Source organism: Poecilia reticulata, chromosome 3 (assembly GCF_904066995.2).
Source record: "Poecilia reticulata chromosome 3, P_reticulata-male-v2, whole genome shotgun sequence".
In the NCBI taxonomy this organism is placed as follows: domain Eukaryota; kingdom Metazoa; phylum Chordata; class Actinopteri; order Cyprinodontiformes; family Poeciliidae; genus Poecilia; species Poecilia reticulata.
In genome coordinates, this window is record NC_088832.1 from 25016810 (window position 1) to 25038352 (window position 21543).

Genomic DNA, 21543 nt, shown 5'->3' on the forward strand with positions numbered 1-21543 from the left:
ATTGGGTAACTGTAGAAATATGTTTCCTTTTTTTCCATGTATTTTTAACCTTCATTTACATTTCTAGGTAGCACTTTTCTCTCATGGATCAACCTAGTTGTAATTTCTCCTTTTTCAGCAACCGTGCAATGTCCTACTGCCAAGCAATGACATCATCTGCTTGCACATAATTAAAGGCGAGTGGCAAGAGGTCCAATTTCGCCATGCTAAGCCTTGCTTGTGCTAATTATCCAGTGCTCATTACAACTAACTTGCAGTCATCCAACATGGGCGGATTGTGTACGGTAGCAGCTGACACCGCACCTCGTGACTGTCTGCATGGTAAAGAGAGCCGTGTGGATTTGCTGATGCTGTCTGTCGCCATGTTCTCTGCTCCGACTCAAACCTTGGTCAGCCACAAATGAAGAAAATCCTCATCTTAGATCTGTTTGAAATTTTCTCTCTCTCTCTCTTAGTGAAATGCATGTATTTAAAAAAGATATTTTTTCTTTATGCTTTGTGGTTTTTGATGGTTAATATTTTGTCTTTTTGTTTTAGCTATAAAATTACACTTATTGGTAATGTGTAATCAGCTTCAGTTCCTGTAATTTTATGACTGCCTCAGTCAAAACGTCTGATAAAAGCATTTGTTTTGCCCGAGACATAGGGATGGTGTGTTCAATATCAATGAGTCTCTCTTTTTTTTTCACTGTGAAATCTCTCTACGCCGTGGATTGATAGAGTGTATTTCATAGGGAGATTTATGCAGAAAATGCATTAATACCTGCAGATCATATATTGAAAATGATGTCTTAGTGACATTATGGCTAAAAATTCATCTAAGCACATTTTTCTTTCCTGTCAGTTCTTTTCCCACTCTTCATCACTCTTTCGATTCTATATTGTTTGGCTCCTTACCTCTCTTATAGTATTCTGTTTTCAACATTTATGTCTTTCCTGCGGTTTTCTTTATTCCCCTTTTCTGTCTTTTGTTCTTCCTACCACCTTCTTCCTTTTCTCTGAAGTTGGTCCTGATTTTTCTTCTCTACTACAATTTCCATTCCCCGTCAAGAAGAGAAAAAAAAGCTCACATATTTATGTGCAATGCATTGAAAAATAACCATATAAGCTGTGATGCTTGAAATAGTTTTTGTTAACTACTCCCCTCACTTATTTTTAAAGCATCGAGTTTTGCGTTTCACTCCGATACCCAGTTTTCTCACTCCCTCGCTGCTTTCAAGTGACAGATAATTAAAACCGATATTTCTGTGCTGCAGTGCTTTTTGTCTCACAGTATACTGCATGTCATCTTCACATTGTCACATTAAGTATTTTATTGTATTCTTTGTTTGAAAAGTAAGACAGCACTGATTACATCAGAGTATTTATCACTTTGAGCTGCCATCATCAGCCTGCAGGATTCAGCTGTTTTGTCACTTTTGTTGTGATTTCTGCTTATTTCTTCCTTTGCTCTTGCACATTTCTGCTTAGATCTTGTGCTTCTTGTGTTGTGCACGCATTTGTGTTTATCCTAGGGCAGCCATGTGTGTTTGTGGGTCTGCATCCATGCCAAGTAGTATTCCCCAATAACAGGATTACCATCTTAAGACTTTTCATGGCAAGTGAGCCAGCTGGATGGATATAGCGCTGTAGTGTAAACTCCACTGGCGTTACATCAAGAAAAGAGTTAGTAAAATTATATAAGGCAGCTCCAGCCAGCTCTGTGTGAGTTTCTGGGAGGGAGTATAAAGGATTCAGAGATGCTTAACATCGCTGAAAGCAGCTGTGGTCTAGAGAAGGGGAACCCTTGAAAGCGAGGAATTGCTTACAGTTCTGTCAACGCAGTAAGGATTTAACTCTTGTGAAATTATTTTCTTCTACAGTTATGCTTTAGACTTTATTTAATTGTAAAACTGAACGATGTGGCTTCCCCAAGTAGACGGCTAAGATAAAAGAACGTTTACAACCAGCAGCTAAATTGTAACGATTATGCACAGGAAAGATGCAAATTATTCTGGAATATAATAAAACTGTCAAAATCATCCTAGTGGTTGTGAGGCAATTGTGTCTCTGCTACAGTTCCTAAACTTGGATAAAAGTTTATATAGACATTAATAGGCCTTTCGCTGACATACATTAATGAGCTGCAAAACTTGAATTGAAGTCCGTGTACTTTAAGACAGATGTGGATCTTTTTATAACCACTACAAACATATAAACGGCCCTCAAAGTCGCATGCAATTCCAACCACTGGAGAGACATAGACGGCCATTATGCTAAAATGAGCGTTTTGTTGTCTTGATCCAGCTCACTTGAAGTAAGCATAACTAGCAAAACAAGCCTCAATTGCTCAAGTCAACAACAACCCAATGCAAAAGAGTATATACCTCTTTTATTTCTAAAAAATAATTTGATTACGTTGATTATTCACAGGATGTATTACTGATATGCATTCTGCTTGTTGAACAGATGTCACTGCTGCTTTATGTGTCCCACAAGTAACCTTTCAATCAATTTAAAACACGCTTTTTTGTAACAAAGTGCCAAAAATAAAACCTTTTCTTTATTTCTATGTAGTCTTTGAATCAAATTAAATTCTCCCTGTTGGCATTGAAAAAAAACAAAACCACTAAATCATCTTCAGGTGACATCGTACTTCCATTTTTAGAGTTGGTGTGTCGACAGTTTTCAGTCTTAACTGCAGGTCAAAAGGACCTGACAGCCACTGGACTGTTGAATCCTATTGATCCTATTGTCACTCTTTAGTCTCAAAGTCTCAGAGAAAGATTTAACTGGCCGTTGAAAGTATGTGTGTGTGTGTGTGTGTGTGTGTGTGTGTGTGTGTGTGTGTGTGTGTGCGTGTGTGTGTGTGTGTGTGTGTGTGTGTGTGTGTGCGTGTGTGTGTGTGTGTGTGTGTGTGAGAAAGATAGAAAGGGAGAGTTAAAAGGGGGAGGAATATAGCAAAGTACATGATGTAAAAACAAAATCAGACTTGTAGAAGAATATTAGGAAGCAGGGTTGGAGAGTTGGAGAGAGAGAATGATAAAGCATAGATAGACTAAATAACATGGAAGAAATTACCAGGATACGCCCACCTCCTGGTTTTAATTTAATTCCATCTTAATCTTCATTCCTCTTTGATTTCTTGTCAATGGCTTGAAGGGGTTAAAAAGGAAAGGTGGTGTTTTAGTCTGCATTATACTAATGTAAAAGATCAGAAACCCCTTGTTTCATTTATTTTACAAATAGTTAAGACTTGTTGTTCCCGGGGATTTTCCGGTGTATGAGCTTTAAGAGAATGGGGAAAGCTTCTCAGTGCACAAATAAAAACATAGCCTGGGGTGAATTATGGACTGAAACATCGCTGGGTTGATTTTCAACAAGGTTTTGAACCAGCATACCAGAGTCAGCGCCGATGGGTGTGGAGGGAAGTTGTCTGCTTCTATTTCTTCTCATGCAGACTGAAAGACTGTGGGAATTCAACCAATGTACACATACAGCTCAGTAAATTAAAAATACTCCTTCCAGTTAAGCTTGTTTGTAATATTAATCTTATCTTTTCCAAACATCAAGCTGTCCAGCAGGTTCAAAACATACTTTCTATTGAGCCTTCGTTTCTATAGAAATTTGTTTTTATTGGTCTGATGTGTTTTTTCTAATCTAATCTGGAAAAAAAGAACCTTCCACAATTAAGGAAACTGAGGTTAAAGAAGCAGCAAAGAAATGGAAATCAATCAAATAAACAATGTGTTTAACAGAAACAACTCTTCCTGACATTGGTTCTTTCATTCTTTCTTTTTGTCATTTCCTTCCTAATGCAGAGGATTTGAAAGAGCTTTTCAAATTTAAGTGTTCAAACTTACAATAACCTGCTGATTAACCTTTCTGTAAAGCTCAGCAAAGAAAAAAAAAGATTATTTTATTCAAAGCAAACACACCAATGTCATGAAGAAGAAAACAAAGAAGAAGATATATTTTGAGTTCAAGTCAGTTCATCTCTGGTTATTTACTTACAGACAATTAACTAATACCAGCACTGGATACTTTACAGAAAAAACTGTTGCATAGAAAAACATTTGATATATTTAATATAAAATGGAGCATTTACATTTAATTTAAAGATCTTTAAATTTGATTCTGGACTTTACTGAAAGTTAAAAAACTGTAGCTAATATCTTCATCGTGAGCACTCTTTCTCAAAACTAATAAAATTAACTACTTTATTAGTGATAACCGGTGAACCCAGATGACTTGAGAGAGTTGGTATAACTATACATTCATTTTTATAATGCAGAAATACAAAACAGTCGAGGGTTGTTCTGCAGCATCGTGCTCTCCCCACACTTTTATATTTACTGGATTTGCCATTTTATTTTGCAGTCTTTTCTTTTATTTCCTTAGCGTTGCTGGAATTTTGGTACCTTTTGCAATGAGCAATATTATAGTCGGAGTAAAATTACCTACAGAGCTCATGGATAAAATTATGATGAACAATGCAAGCGTCTAGGACTCATAAATTAACTATGGCAGCATCAAGTACTGAGAGATGAAAACAATTATTCTGTGGTGACATTTTCAGCGGGATTCTTCTCGATCAATTTTTAAGGTCTAGTTTTGTCCCTCTTTTTAAACTGACACCAATCACTGACCTCATTCTCTGTAGTTTCCATCTGTGCAAAACAGCCTAATTCTCCCCAAGCCAGGCCTCACAAACCCAGGAGCTGGAGTGTGTGGTGCCGAGTCCCAGCGTTTGTTTTACATTCATTATTTCAGTTCAAATCATGTTTTAATCTGTTAGGTTGTACGCAGCAGGTTGTATTTTAACTACTACAAGAAGTCATAGCTACATTTCTGTCACTGAGTAATAAATCAGCAGCAAACTAGCGTAAGGTGAGTGATGAATAGTTCTGAATCCCTGAAGGAGAAGAAAACATTTGGGTGAATGTGTCAACAAAAGTTTACTGGATAAAAGTAAGACTTGAACATAAGCAGTGAGAACATTTCCCACACTGCCAGATAGAGTTTAACCTGTAACATTTGTAGATTTTCAGCTGAAATATCGAGATTGCTTTATTGACAAAGTTTGTACTAAATTGTAAGGAGATGGCTGCTGCTCAAGCAGACGAGCAGAGGACCAGTCCACATCAGAAATAATTGGGAGCCTCCAGGCAGAACTTGGCTTCTCCAAAGACCAACAGTCAGATTGTATCATCTTGCATTTTATTCTAGAAGCACTACGCTGCAGTTCCCCTGGTTTTACACTAGCAGTGAGAGGTCAAGGGCTTTTTGACATTACGTTTGAGACGGTGGCCTAAAGACCACAGAAGGCTAAGAGATGTTTTTATCTCTGATGGTTGGACACAGCAGTTTTATTTTAAAGGCGTGGAAAGCGGCACCACAGACTCTTTGGAAGCAAAATAAGGTGATTTTAGCTACTCTTTCAATGTTTTATTCTTCAGTCTAGCTTGTCATTTTGTTTTATCTGTGTAACTTTTTGTGTTGCTGCCTTTTGGCCAGGTCCTCCCTTTTAAAGAGGTTTATAGTCTCAATGGAATTTTATCTTGGTGAAATAAATAAAAAAAAATGTTAAATCATTGATGAAAGCCTAAAATGTCACAAATTTGCTAATGAGCAGAAAAAGCCTTAAATGGTTTATTTTCAACAATAGTTAGATTCATGATGTTATCGTGTCATGAGCCTTACTGCTTGAGTGAAGCAGACTGTATAAAACTGGGGCATTTGACATCAACTGTGTAAGAGTTGTGCCAGGAAATAAGGCTGAGACTATGGGACAGACTTGTATTCAAAATCATTATGTCCTACCAGAGAACTGCATTTGGTTTTTGTTGTTTTTATTGTCTTTTGTAGGATTAAGAATGAACAATATGGTCTTAATGTTTTATCTCAATATGTGTTGATAAAAATTTACTAAGAATTGATCAAAACTTCAAAATAGTCTTTTTTGGCAATACAGAGACTGCTGCAAGGTGAAATATATGTGACATTGTAAGTGTTGGTGCTTGAGTGAAGCACCGACCCATTACAAATGAGTTGGAGGAACATGAGGACAACTTGTCTTTGTCTCCACATTTCCAGCAAAAGTAGTTCAGGTGTTTTTTGTTTTTTTTTTGGCACATTTTTAACAGTGGGAATTGATGTTTTATTGCTACATTGTGAAATAAATCAAAATTTCCCAGAGTTGGAGATGCACTGAGCCACTCAGGAATTTTAACTTGTTAATAAGTCAAATTAAATAGCAGAAATTCACCATACGTTGGTTAACCACTTCTCAAAAGAACTCTTCTGCCTTGCTTAAACTGCCAAAAGAGGCTGATCTTAGCCTGAGATATGAAGACATGCATTTCTTTGATAAATATTGACTTGGCATTCTGGACTTGAACATGGAAACTTCAAAGACTCAGCTGACTCACCAACACCTTGTGAAATCTGACATTGTATTTTAAAATTATTGCTTTGCCAGATGATAGAAGGTTATTAGGCTCTGCCTCAGTCTGCATCCCTGGACACAATTCAGTGGTTAAAATGCCAATATTTATGCTTCTAATGGTTCAGAAAGTGCAATACTCAGTTTATAAACACATTCAGTGTGAGATGGAATTATTACTTATGACTACAGCAAAGCACATTACCACTAATGGAAAATTTACAAGCCCATTTGTCTGTGGCCAGCTTTATTGTGTGTTCCTTAATAACCACGTATTAAACACACCCTAATAGCCCATCCACTTCCCATGTAAAGACTGCGATCTGCTCTCCTCTCTTCTCCTGCAATGCTTCCACATGGCTACTTCTCTTCCATCTGCATTTTCTTTTCCCATGTAGGAACATCCACGTCATAGAAAGCATGTCTCCCCACAGCTGAATACAGAAACAGTACAGAAAACCTTCTGCATTTTATGTCAAGCTGCATCTCAGGGGACACCTTTGCTTCGCTTCACTTTACACCTCAAACTAGACGTAAATAAAATATCATCACAAAAGTCTCCGACTCAACAAAGTCCCTTAATCTTGCGGCGTGGTTTTAGGACAGTCTGGAGGGGGATGAGTTTGTTTTTCATGTGTAAATCGGTGGACACGAGATTTGGTGAAAAGCGAGTGTTTGGCTTTCTCCTACTTTGTAAAGAAATAAAAGGAAAATGGGAAAGGAAAGCGCCCAGACAGGCAGAGGATGAGGGAGAAAAAAGGGCTGAAAGAGATAACCAGAACAATCCGTCAGGACCTTAGCAGAAAAAAAAAAAGACTGCAGCCTCACTCATCCATTGAAGGAAGGAAAAGGTGTAAAGGGAGAGTGAAGGAGGTCAGAGGAAGAGAGCGCAGGTGATGGTATTATGCTGCTTGTGTCACAGCCAGATAAAGGCTCCTCTGCCGCCTGGCTGTCATCTGCATTGCACACAATATCCCCTTTATTCACAATATCACCCTTTTCTATTTTGCTTCATCTGCCACCCTGGTGGAGCAACTCCCAATGTGCTTCACTTTTTCTCTTCCCATCACACCGCTGCCAGCAATACTGCATACATCATTCCCTATCATCCTCTGTTCTACTCTCTCTTATGCTCCAAAGAAAACTGTACGGTGCTGCCCTTTTTTCCTCACCCAAATATCAAGAGTATTCCTGCTTTTTTCCACCTTATTCTTTCTGCTCACGTGCCATCTCCTTATCAAACATAGTTCTTAGTAGAATACTAGTATTTCTGCCACACGTGTTGCTTTTATTTTCTACTGTAATATGGCAAATGCAGCAGGTCACTGTGATTATATGCTCAACATGCCCTGTTTTTAGTAGGGTGGTCACCTTTTTAGGTCTGTTTTCCACAAATTTGAACACAAATAGTATTTTGAACAGTGTGTACAACTTGCAACTTGTGCTTTTAAATATGATTTGCTTAACATCCCTAAAGAAAATTACTGTTCCCAGAGAACTGAGGATATTTTATTCTGACCTGGTGGACACTATTGAGGAAATGCTGAGGTTATGCCTGCAAGATAGGAAAAAAAAACACCCTTTGACCTAAATCCCCTATCAGACCATACTTTCAATCCATGAAAATCACCTACACTCATATATATTCTTGTGATCATCAAAATGGTTTTGAGTAGTGACGGGGGTTGAAGTTGACCTATCCCTGCTTTGCATCTTGACCGAAACCGCGATGTGATGTAAGGCTGACACGGCTACAAAGCGAAGACAGACGCAGCAGTATCTGCTCATGCAAGAGCAGCACACAGTGATCTCTTAGTGTCTGTCTATTCTGAGAAATAAAAGAAGAATAGAGCTTTGTGGTTGTGTGTTACTAAGAAAGCAATAATGTAAAAATGCTTATTTTATTGAGCACTGGTGATATGAACATCTTGAAAACACACACAAGATGTAAGACAAATGAGAAAAACTGATTTATGAAAAATCAGCCACAAAACAGTACTGGCATTTAGATGCTATTTATTTCTTTTTTTGGAAGTTTGCTCCAAAAAAGTAAAATTTGCCCTTAAACATGATTAAATTTCTCCCAACTGTGCTACAGACAATCTGGGACAGTAATGTCCACAATGAACCAGAACTGTCCTGAGAATCCCACACCAGGATTCTGCTTTCAGGTTTCTTTTGTTAATTATCTGGGTTCAAAAATAAGATATATATTTAATATGTGCCCATAAAATATTAGATTTCCTATGTTTGAATGGCACATATACCAAGTAGTTTTATGTTAATACAAAAAGAACCCCATCTGATTTTCCAGTATCATTAAGCCACATTTTAGTCAAGTATCTGATTAAACCTTAGTTGATTGTTTTTTCTTTACACTTTCTAATTCAATTCTTACAGTGGTTCTTCCTCAGTGAGTAAAAGAGTGAGACAATGTGTCACATGAAAAACATGCGGGACCATTGCAATCATGATTGTTGTAAAAATAAATGTACTTGACCAGAAAAACCATTGAAATTCTTTATTCAGACGAGGTGTTGTTTCATTTCTCCCTTCCAAAGTCCTTATCATATAATCGTTTCATTAGAATTCAGTCAAAATTTTCAGCTCTGTTTCTAATCTCCCGTCATGGTTAACTTCAAAAACTGTCAACCATTTGCAAAATTGTCATTAATCTTTTACTTCTTCAATAAACGCTCATTACGCACTTTAGCATGCTTCCTTTCTGTGATTCTCACAAAAGTCTGTACTCCATACACATGCATGCATTCTAGCTGAAGTCACTAAACCATGAAGAGACGGGGTGCAGTTCATTGCTCACCTTGGCTGGCTGGATCAATGGCGGTGTGCCTCCTCCAAATCCCTCCCACAAACAGACCTGAACAAACAGACACAGAGCATTTACACAGGCACTGATAATCCGCTAATCCATATAACCTGCTTTCTAATCAACACACACCTCCTCTCCCCATGCCCATCCCCTAACACACACAAACCTGCACTCCGCAGTGAATATGTACACTGATACTGTGTACATATAGCAGACGAGTGCATATAAGCAGGAAACTCACACTTCTACACACTAATGTTTGCATGCACAGAGGCACACACAACTGACTTTTCCCTATTATCCTCTCTGACCTCCTCTGAGGGGTATGGTTGATAGTCCCATGGAGGTTGATAACAGACAGAAGGGTTAATAGGGATTAATGGACTGCACACACACAGTTGTGTAGACACACACACACGAGAGAATTCCTGCACTGATGAGTTTACAGGCTTTTGTACATCTTTGAAGCGTGTGTGTAAGTGTGTGCGAGGATGAGTTTGTGCAGTTGATTATTCGAAGGAACTTATCATGTAGCTGTCTGCTGCACGCTGTTCCCCCTGCTTGATGAGATAATTGAAGCGTGAAAAATCCGTATAGAGGATGTCAAAACTCCTAATGGGCCGAAAAGCATGGACACCCTGAGCACAGCGCTTAGTGTCATACAGATCAGACAGATTTTATCACTAGAAGGCGGATAGCCCCATTTATAAACTTTTATCCATTTGCCAATTTAATGACCTGTTTAGGGATCGCTAGGCTATCTAACTGTCTGTCTCAGTGTATTTACTCTTTTAACATTTTGCCATCTAATTATTCCTTCGTGAACAAGCTTTTCAACAGCTCATAAGTACATTTATGCAAGATTTATTACGGAAAATCCAGGGTGGCAATTATCTTTAATTTGAATTATCAAGCATGTGCCATGTTATCGTAGAACCCTGCGCTGGTTTCCGCCACAAACAAAAAAAAAAGAAAAAAAAAAGAGAGAGAGCTTAGGCATTAGCTGCAAACCTACTTTTAAATATGACATATTTTTAATCATCACTTTTCATTGACCCAAAGAGAAGATTGTCAAGCTGCAGATAGGATTTTGGGTTTGTAGTTAATTTATTTTTATCTTGGTTCTTGCATTTTGGTCATTCCTTTACTCCAATCTCTCTTTAAGTCCTTAATTTTTACCTGTACTTTGGACACAGTGTGGGAAATTCAGACAACACAAAGTTTGAGTACACCTATTTCTTTCTTTTTCCTACTAATTCCAGTATGGCTAACTCTTTCCTACATTTCTTGTTTTGGTACCTTCTATGTTTACTCATCATAATTTCTTAGGATTTGTCCTGCAGGTGCTAAGTCCGATGCTTTCCTGTCCAACTTCAACTTAGTTTTGTGTAATATTGGCTACATCCATTTCCTCCTTGACTCAATCAAGTCACCTCTTCTAACTTCAACCACCCCTATATTTAGATCCATGTCCCCCATGTCCCTCTGTCGACCCTTCTTTGAAGTCTTTACCCTGTTCATCACCAAAGCAACCTTTCTGTGTCTTTTTCCATTTTGTACTTGGCAGTCATTTCTTCTGGAATGCTGTAGTTTTATGTTGTGAGCATCCTGCTTATGTTGCACTTTTTATATTTGTGCAATAAACTCGATTTTGGCCTCTCTCTTTGTTTCTGTATTTAGGTAGCCCCTCAAGCACCATTTGTTGTTGTTTTTTTGACACCAGCTAGGAGCCAGATTTTGAAAGCAAAACAGAATAAAAAACTGGAAGGTTTTGGACAAACTGATCATTATTACCTTGCAATTACAGAGAAGAATATTTTGCAAACATTGGACAGATTTTCACCTTACAAATAATCAAATGAGCTTGGCCAGGTCTAGCTTCCTTCCAGCATTTTCAAGACACATCTGCTCTGCACATATAGTGGTCTCAAATGTGAAACGGAATGGGCCCGATGGGACTTTAAACCCCAACTCTCGCAGACAAACATCTTTTGTCCTTACCCCACTGCTTCCTACTTCCTTCTGCAGACTTTACGACTTCTTACAAAGCAGCATTTGCTCCCAGGGTCAACCATAGCAGGTGTTAAATCACAGCATCACAGAGGACACCTTGTATGGTATCTCCGAGATTCTGCCAGCTGTGACAAAATGGCTCAATTTGATGCTCTTAGAATGAGAGGTTGGCTTGACAAAAGCTAAAGGGCTTACATACAGCCTCGCTTGGCAGGCAGTCCACACAAGGGAGGACGGACACTGCGGTTTGAAAGAAGACGATGGTGAAACCACCAACGTATGATCAGATGTATTTGATGTTGCGTTTATAATTATCAGTAGGCTTTTTTCAACCAGCTTCTTTTTTTAGCTCGTCATTACACTGTAACGATGTTACTCTACTTGTTGGTAATGGTGAAATGTTATTCATGACATAATTTGAATCAGACTTAAATGATTTTATCCTTCAAAATATGTCTCTCTCGCTCTCTCTCTAGCAACCTGTCTGTTCTCTCAATGTCGTCTTCCCTCCCCCTCTCTGTTCAGGTGCGGTGGACAAAGACGGCAGGCAGCGCTTCAGACAAGTTTCAGGAAACATCCATCTACAACGAGACGCTGCGCATCGAGAACATCCAGCGGGTGCAGGGGGGCCGCTACTACTGCAAGGCCGACAACGGGGTGGGGGTGGCTGCCATCAAGTCCATCCGCGTAGATGTGCAGTGTAAGTGGGCAGGGAGAAAAGAGGAAAAGAGAGAACACTCCTTCCACTTTTAGACCACAGCAGACTTTCACTGCAGCCATTCCCACATTAGAGAAGGTCGAGATGGGCAGAGATGGAAAGATAGCAGGAGGAAAGATGAAAGACTGATTGGATGGATGATGAGATTTCAGGTGGGAATGGTTTCCAAGAGTATCTGATGAATTACGGTTGAGAGGATGAAAAACATGCTAGGAGGATTAAGCGAGAAGGGTGGGTAGATCAAATTAAGCTGAATCAGAAAATTCTGTAAAACAAAAAGGTTCTATGCAATAAAACAGTTTTATGTTCCTAAATATTTAATATGCATCTGTTTCTCTGTGTAATAATAAGCAAAAACAAAAAGCAAGGCTTACATTCCTATAAAAGCTTGACCTTACAGTCAGTAGCACATACTGTTCCAAAATTAAACATGAAAGTAATTATTTAGAGAAATTAAAGCAGAAAGAAATATTTGGCTGCATAAAAAGCAGTTCCTTCCTTTTTGCTTTAGAAAATATTTTTAAAGTAAATTGAAAAAAATAGTTCAAATAATAGAATCAGCAGCACCAAGCCATTGCTGTTGGATCTCTACTACACCTACCAGTACATTATTTGAGAAATAGAAATAGAATTTCAACCAGAAATCGTGACTGATCTAATTAATGATGTTTGAAGGTCTAAAATTTTGAACATATTCATATTTTTTTTTACAAATGCTCTACTTCACCAATACAAGTCAAAAGAAACAAAGACACCTTTCATCAGATACTTTTGGGAATAAAGTGAAGCCTGTGGGACCTAAAGTGAGCTTTATAACAGTTAGTCCAGGTGGCACGGGCTCCCTAACTCAATGTTTCTTAGCCAACTTCTGTCCTAAATGAGTGGGGGCGAGACAACAATGAACCACTTGATTTGTCAGTGGCTTGAACTGAAACACTCTGTGTCAAATATTTTCACAGTCAAATTTAAATTTAGAATGTAAATCAACAATCGGATAACAATTTACAAATAGTTTCCCATTTTCAGTCCCTCTCTGACTTGCTTTTTTGTTCTGGAGGTCTGCATCGGCCCTGTTGTTTATGCAACACAGAATACCAGATTTAATTGCAAAGCTCTGTTATACTGACAACAGTAAATTTTTAGGGTGCAGCTCTACGTTGAAGAGTTTTACCCTGCTAGCACACTACTCTGAGACCTGCAGCATTTTCAGAATTTCTAATTAAAACTAAGTAAACTGCTGAAATAAAGGAAGCTGCAACATGATTTACAGGTCTCTTTTAATTATCCGGTAGTCAAGTATCTTTTTTTTTTTAATGCTTAAAGGAGGACAGAATCATCATCCTGTCATTTATCAAAAAAAAAAAAGAAAGAAAACTCCATTATGGATCACCTCTTCTGTTCTGCTATTTGGCCAGCAAATCAAACAGCTTTCACATTGTTCAACATGCGACAGCTGGGAAGCAACATTGTGTTGTAGGGGTCCCGTGCTGCTGCTTGTTTCACTGCCCCACTGTCCCAGTGAGTCAGGGGCCAGGTCACGGTTGAAGGTTGTTTAACACAACACTCTGTACATCCATGCAACATGCTTCTGATGCCCTAAGATCCTCACTCATATGTTAAATCTATTGCTGTTCTTTTCCTTTGCTGATTCAATCACCTTAATGGCGGATTTATAGACTCATAGAAAAACATCCCTTTTACCGAGGGCGCTGCAAAATTTAACACCAATTACTTTCTTGTCACTGAACTCATTTTTGTTGGCTTTGGGTAAGGTGCAGTGCAAAGGAGTGAACCATTTCACACGCACCACACAAACACACACACACACACACACACATGTTTGTGCCATGCTTGTCCCTTTGAGATTCATCATTTAGCCCCGGCCCTCCCTTTTGCCTTTTAACAAGGCTTTCCCTCCCTTCTTCACCCACTTCTTCTTTCTGCTGATAGTGTTAGTCCTCCCCAGGAGTTAGCTCTGTCCTTGCTGGGGAGCTGGTAATTGCAGGGGGGCCTAGCAAGTAAACAGGTTGCGTTGTGAGCGTAGTTGTGACAAGGACTCTGTGAAGCTAACCAGCTCTGACGGTCAATGCTTGTTCAATTCCCTGTCCCCCATGCTATGTTAGACCCAGTGGCGATCATCTGTGCTCGCTTCACCGAGCATCTTTAGTGCTAGGACGATGTAACAATTAGCCAAGGCTTCCAGAGAAACACGGGGAATGAGAGAGACGAACGTGGAGGGCAAGAAAGATTAAGAAGTGAGGGTGTAACAGCAAGGTTAGCTGGCCAGAAACATCGACAAAGACAACTATTTAATGTCGATACTTCTCCAATACCTTGATTTTTGACAAAAAAGTGATTGAAGTATGTTTGATGGTAAGGAAAAAAAAATTGTTAATTTACTAGTATTTAGATTTTATGCATTGTGCTTATCAATTAATAAATGTCAATCATTCCACACCAGTTCTAATTTTGGATGTAATTAAACAATGTCACTTGAGAAAATCGCTTTCCTCAACCATTTTTGAAGTCACTTCAGTGACTGCTTGCTTATGAAAACTCCTCCACATTGTTGTTGCCAGAAAAGTCATTTTTGGACGGAGCCAATAACAACAAAGCAGTTTGTGTTAAACTCCAAATCCCCAAAGCAACTTGGAAAAAAAAAATCTGAGACATCACAGATGAAATCTTAGTTTTTCCACCAAACTGCCACGAAAATGAGAAAAATAATGTAATGTTCAAAGAGATAAATAGATCTATACTTTGAGGTGAAATACAAAAGGTTGGGTTAACGGCGATATGCAGTAGGTAGTGATGTGCAGATCAAACTCTTGTCACCTTGAGAGCAGTGACATTTCCGTAAAGCACAAACCATAACCAGCCGAAGGAAAAAATGAATTGAAGATTTTACTCTGGAGTTTGCTACAACAAAGCAAGAAAAAAAAATATGATGACGTATAAAAAGTCACAAATGGAGTCAAATTAACAAATAAAAATACTTAAGGACAAAAAAAAATCTAAGTAATAGAGTTTCAGGTGGGATAGTAGATGCATTGTGTTTCCTAAATGAAATAGATCTAAAGGGCAGGACATGCTGTTACTCTTACAGGGCACAGCAAGACATTTAAATGTCCTATTTCAATCAAAGTTTATCCATTTCATCATTTCATTCTTAATTCCTATCACATGCTAATCTACTTCCTCCCTCTTTTCCTTTATGAAACATAACAGTGGTTGGAAAGAGAATCAACTGAATCATTTTAAGGTTTTACATAATTGCGTGCACAGACTGACCAACTAGAGTGGTTCCAATAAAAAAAAAAAACTGTACAAGTACATGCAGGTGAATGTTATTAATGGAGCAGTAAAAAGGCATGAAGTGATTCAAGTTATACACCTCAACAGTCCTGGGCATCAGCTTTGGGTTTTAATAGAGTAGGAAGGTAAACAGTAGATAAATACATAGCATTTCTCAGCATTTAGCATTATATCATACATAATTTGATCACCAGCAGCAATGTTGTCTGCTCTCTGGTGTCAATAAAACTGGCAGCATGACCCATTTTCTCTAAAAATTTCTAAAAAATTATCGGATTATTTAGGGACTCTAACACAGAACTAACATTTTATTTTCAGAAGGAAACAAAATCCTTAAATATATTTAAAAAAAATACAAGATGGTGACATCATCATACTACTCTAATGCAATTGAACACTGAATACCACTACTTTGATTCATTACACAGTGCTCAAACCGGGAGTACATAGAGAGTTACTGCACATTATCCACTTCATTTACTTACGTTTACACCTGCGTTATATTTTGTACCAGATGCAAACACACATGTTTTGAGTCTTAATTTAATAATTACAGTTCTAAATAATCACAGTTTTTTAGAACCACATTTGTATTTACAATAATGACCTGGTGGCAGGGAAGACCACATAGGCAGGTGAAGCAGCACATTTTCACAGTAAACAAGTGTTGAGGTCATTAAACAATAAAACCAATAGGGCGCCAAAGCCATAGGATAAAACTCACATTAAATATTTAGTTGAAAAAATTGCAGCTTTCAGACAGCATGTTCTTCAAAATATCTTTAGAAATTTCTATTGCAAAATGTAAAACAGAAAACAATGTGGCAGCAGTTTTAGAGTCAACCAGCACTTTTGAACTACCAACACGGTGATGTTAGAAACCATAAATATACTGTCAGTAATTTATTCCATGTTAAGCTTGTATGAGTTAAAACTATCAATATTAGGTGTGTGTAACTTGTGTATATTATGCACACTGATTGTCCTGTGATGAAAAGTAAGCTCATTGAAGAATGACTGAGCTCTTCCTTAGCTTCACTGCAAGCAGCAACACACAATATGAAAGCCAGCTGAAATTGAGTACAAAGCAGTACATTTTTTTTGTTTACCTCTAAAAACAGAACAAGTTTTTTTAAAAATTGATTTGTTATTTTGTTAGCTTGACAAAATCTATTTTTTGACCAGACACACTCATAACTTGAATCCATTTACAATTGTACTCAAATACACAAGGCCAAAAGCACACACTCTCACACTTTGAAGTGTGATAGTGAGATGTACTATAGGGAAGAAAAAGGAAGTGAGAAAGTGAATGATAGGTGGAAACTGAAAAGACAGCAGGGAAATGAGTCAAGGCTTTCTGGACTGAAGCAAAGTATTCACTATCCTTCTTTGAATAGAACTCATCATTCTGTTCACTTTTGCTTCTTGTCCTTCACACCGCCAATAATATTATCAGTATTTTTACATAACACGTTTAGAATTACTTTCTTTCCCACGCTGTCTTTAAGTTTTATACTTTGAGCACATTGTTTGAATTGATATTTTTGTTTTTTTCTGTTTGTGAGAGAGTAAAATTTTTGCCCACACTCTACCAGAAAATACTCACTATGAAAATGTCTTCACCGATGATTTTCCTCTCAACACTCCACCCACACGTCAACCATTGCCTCTGTGTGACAACGCTGACCAATGACCTGGCACTCTAACCACTGGGACAGTGGGACAGTGAGCAGGCGGGGTTTAACTTTGAGTAGCCTCTACTGATGGGATGGACTTGGTTCAGAAACCCAACCAATGATCCATGGTGGAGATCATGAAAACCAAGGATCAAACCATAAACATGTTAGTTTGTCCCTGTGGATTTAACGTCAGAACAAGGTAAGTGGGGAAATACTGATGATGATTAACCTCCTGTGACCTTCTGGGATGAGGGTAAGGGTCTTGGTGAATTTGTTAAATGAGAGATTTTCTTGGTTATTTTAAGCTTTATTTTAAACAGCTGTATTTAGAATTGATGTTTTAGTTTTGATCTAACTTTTTTGCTTCTATAACACTTTAACCCCAAAAGACCTTTTTTTAGTCTAGATATTTACTGTTTATGCTAAGGATAACCAGCCAAAATTATTTAATCCAGATCAGCTCATTGTACATATACAGTGTGCATCTCTTTAGATGGCTTTGGTTTCTATCAAGTTTCGTAATCCATGTTTGTGTGGCCATTTGGATGTATTTCTCTTAGATCCATGTCAGTCTTTTCCCAATGGTTTATTGTTCTTTTTGAGTTTTAGTCCAGGCCCTCTTGTGTTAATTTGCCTCCCTCCCTTGGTTCCCATGTGTTCTTCCGGTCACATCTGTTTGGGTTTATTTGTGTATGTATTTTGAGCCTTTCTGTTTCCATTACAGTTTATTCAGTGCCCATTATTCTTTCTTCCTTAAGTACCTTACTCAGATTCTTTACCAGCTGCTGTACATTCATTGATTGTACTCATGTGTACTCAATCATATTTCTAAGATATGTAAGCTCCTTAGCTTCATTCACCTGCGATGGATTGGTGACATGTAAAGGGTGTACACCCCCTCTTTCACCGATTGACCGCTGAAGATAGGCACCAGCACCCCTTGCCACCCCATTAGGGATAAGCGTGTAAGATGATGGATGGATGGATGGATGGATGGATGGATGGATGGATGGATGGATGGATGGATGGATGGATGGATGGATGGATGGATGGATGGATGGATGGATGGATGGATGGATGGATGGATGGATTTTCATTCACTTATTGCTGGATTCTTCCACTAAACTATTGCTACGGGGTGCTGTGTGGCTCATTTGGTAAAGCCCTTCCACCATGTGCTGAGGCTGCACATGGTGCTGTTGTTATCTGTAAAATGACAAATTTACCTTTCCACCAAATGGTGGTAGAAAGGTAATCCAGTGATGCTCTATTTGGTTGCTATCAGGACGGTGATTAAATTACACTGAACTCATTGTGTTTAACAAACCAATTTGGGATTAAGTGATTGTTGTTGCATTATCCTAGTGAAAGTAGGATAATACTCAGACTGTGGCATTTAAAGAATGCTAAATTGCTACTGAGGGGCCTAATGTGTGCCAAGAAAACACTCCCCAAACTCTTGACGATCACCATCAGCCTGAGCTGTTAATAAAAGGCAAAATGGATCTTTGTTCCCATTGCACAACTGTTGCTTTATAAACAGTCTCAGCAGTCATTCAAGTACCACAAAACTGTGTTATTGCTAGCTGACTGCGCTCACATTTTTACACCCTTAAATACCAGGCTAGGTGGCATTTAGGTCACTCTTCACTGTGACCAAAGACAAACACGTCTTTGGTCACAGTGCAATCTTTGTGCTTCAGCGACATGTGGGTTCCAGTTGAAGCAAGAGAAATTGTTAGTGACTTCTGATGGTAGATGGGGGAAAAAATGTTTACATGTTTACAGAGGAGGAAAGAGAACAGCATCTTAGATAGTGAGAGAAACAGAGAGGCAGAAGCAGGTAGTTTAAAAGAAGCTTTGACCTTTTAGTGGGATTGAGGTTGAAGCCACAGGGTGAGTCGTTGGGTCACCAGTCTGCTGTCTGAGTCACACAGTGTTGCAAAAACTCACACAAACTTTCTGCCCTTCTGATCTTCTTCCTCACATTTCTCTCACTTTCTCTTCTTGTCCACAGCACACTGTAGCTTACTCCTCTGTCTGTGTTATTGATGCCACCTTGTGCATGCTTCTATATAATTTCTGTGGTTCTGTTTGTGTTCTCGCTGTTGCTCACAGCTTCTGTAGGATTTATGTCTCTTCCTTGCTTTTGACAGTTTCATCTCCTGTCTGCTTTTCTTATTCTTTATGTCACTGAAAAGAAGGGACGTTTCCCCATGTTGGACTGTTATTGAAGGAGCAAACACATGATACATCTTTTATATGGCTGTTCATTGTTTGTTATTCTCACTTCACTGCTCCACACTCTGGTTTGATTGGTTTGGTCTAACACACTGGAAACAGCTTAAAACCTAAAAAAAAAAAAAAAATCCTGAATGGGTTGTTGGAAAAACGCAACATCATGAAAAATGTTTTGGCTCTCGTTATGCCAGTGATATATCAAAAAGATGTTTTCATGTTAATATGTGATAAATACAATAACCAGTTGCTTGCTTATGTCAGTACAGTGATGGCATGTAAAAACCCCAACTATTTGTCATTTTCTTTGTCTTTCTTTGTCCACTAGGGAAGTCAGCTGGATACAGTGTTATCCATACATGTGGGGGGCTGGTGCCTATCTCCTGCAGTCATTGGGCGAGTGGCAGGGTTCATCTAAGATAGTAACCAGTCCATTGCAGACCGACACAGAGTCACACAGGACAACCATCCACACACACACATATGCTAATGCTTAAGGGCAATTTAGAGAGATGGTCATGTTCTTAGGGGAACTGTCAGGTTCTTGAATTGTGGAAGGAAGCCTGAGTAACCAGAGGGAAGCCATGCATGTGTACAGAGAAGATGTGAACTTTATGAGAAAAGGCTGGGATTCAAACCCAGAACTTTCTGGCTGCAAGGCTACAGTGCTACCAACTTTGCCTCTATGCAGCCCGAGATGAAAACAAATAAATATATGTGATCATTTGGAAAGTGGAAACGCTGAAAACTTACTTAATTTTTATTAACTTACATTTTCTGTTCGACTGTCCAGTATTTGGAACCGTCTCAACCAAAGGCTACAAACCAAATTGTAAAAATGTCCTACCTAATAATTGGTGCTTTTGTATTGTAGCTCAGTGAGTTTATGTTTAAAATGTGTTTTTCAAAGTATGTTGAATTTCTGCTTGTTATTTTCAAAAGGTACGTTTAGTCTAACAAACCTCACACGTATTCTAACGTTTTTACATGGTTTTCGCAAACATGAATATATGAAATGAAGAATACTACATTGCTAGCGAAAGGTGTATGGAGGTGTTGTGATTTTTTTCTGCAGCTGACCATTCCTATTAGATTTGCAGTCATAAAGGACAATGTTAATAGCCTGCTGTAAATTCCAACACTGGGACAACTCCTTCAGATGACCCCCATGCTGTTTGTTTACATATCAATTCATTGGTAAATGTGAACGATCAGTTCTTTGGCAAATTACACAACATATCAACCTTAATTAGAAAGTCCCTCCACTGCCTAATCGGGTCATCTTTCATTTGTTGGGGCCTGTACATATACTTCTACATCCATTCTGTGCCCTCTTTTAAGTCTGCATACATTTTCGTGCTATTCTGAGTGCTTCTGCAATGCTCGCAATTGTCACGGTGACCGCAGGAACGTTGATGTGTTTGCTTCCATATTTGTGTCCAGAGGTAAACACAGACTGCCCCCTTTCCCCTTTCAATGACTTCAAGCCATGGTTATCTATTTCAAATTGTTATATACATGATTTTTTTCTTTGGGTTTTTTTTTTCTGTTTTTTCAAAACAGACTGTTGAACAAGTAGCAGAATTAAAATCTGTGGCAATGAAAACTCAAAACATTACGAGAGATAAAAAGTGCTGAGATCAGCAGCCAAACTACAATGAACAGTCACAACCACAAAGACAAATCCAAAACTATTTCAGCAAAATAAATACATTTATTTAACTTTGATTTATATGTAAATATTGTCCTATCTAGTCAAGACAAAATAAAAACCAACAGTATGAATAGTTAAAAAATTAGATGTTAAATAATATGAAGGCTGATTTGACAGGTTGGTTGAAATACTCACACCACACCAAATGTATGCTTTACAAATAGAAGCTATAAAAAGGAACAAATAAATTCCTGAGTGGCAGATCTTATGGCAAAAATTCATAGTTGGTGGCAAAAAGAAAAGGCTAGATGGGTCCAAGCAGATGGAAGAGAAGCATTAACTCAAATTGCTAGTTGTTACAAACGTACATAAGAGCCTTTCTGATCAGGCCGCACGTCAAACCTTAACAACATAAGATGATGGTCACTTCTATGGATGGTAGCTGAGGACAAACAATGGCCAACTTTAAAACAGATCATAAATATCCAAGATCTCTGTGATAAAACTTCTATAATGTTTCAAATATGATCTCAACAAATATTGTTTTTCACTCATTAGCAAATAGCTAATTGATGGAAGGGAATGTGGTTGAATATCAGACATCTTAGTCCAATATCAACTTTTAGTATCTTTAAGGTAAATCTCAATCCTCCACATTCCCTGCAGTGA

The 21543-nt window shown here is 38.3% G+C and overlaps 1 protein-coding gene across 2 annotated transcripts in view; it reads left to right on the forward strand.

The window, feature by feature from the left end:
* Positions 1-21543, forward strand: part of mdga1 (MAM domain containing glycosylphosphatidylinositol anchor 1) — a 176014-nt gene that overhangs the window by 65865 nt on the left and 88606 nt on the right. For both annotated transcript variants that reach the window (XM_081605316.1, XM_081605317.1), the window contains exon 4: positions 11793-11967. In XM_081605316.1, coding sequence (XP_081461442.1) covers positions 11793-11967 — 175 coding nt within the window. The remainder of the gene's footprint in view (positions 1-11792; positions 11968-21543) is intronic.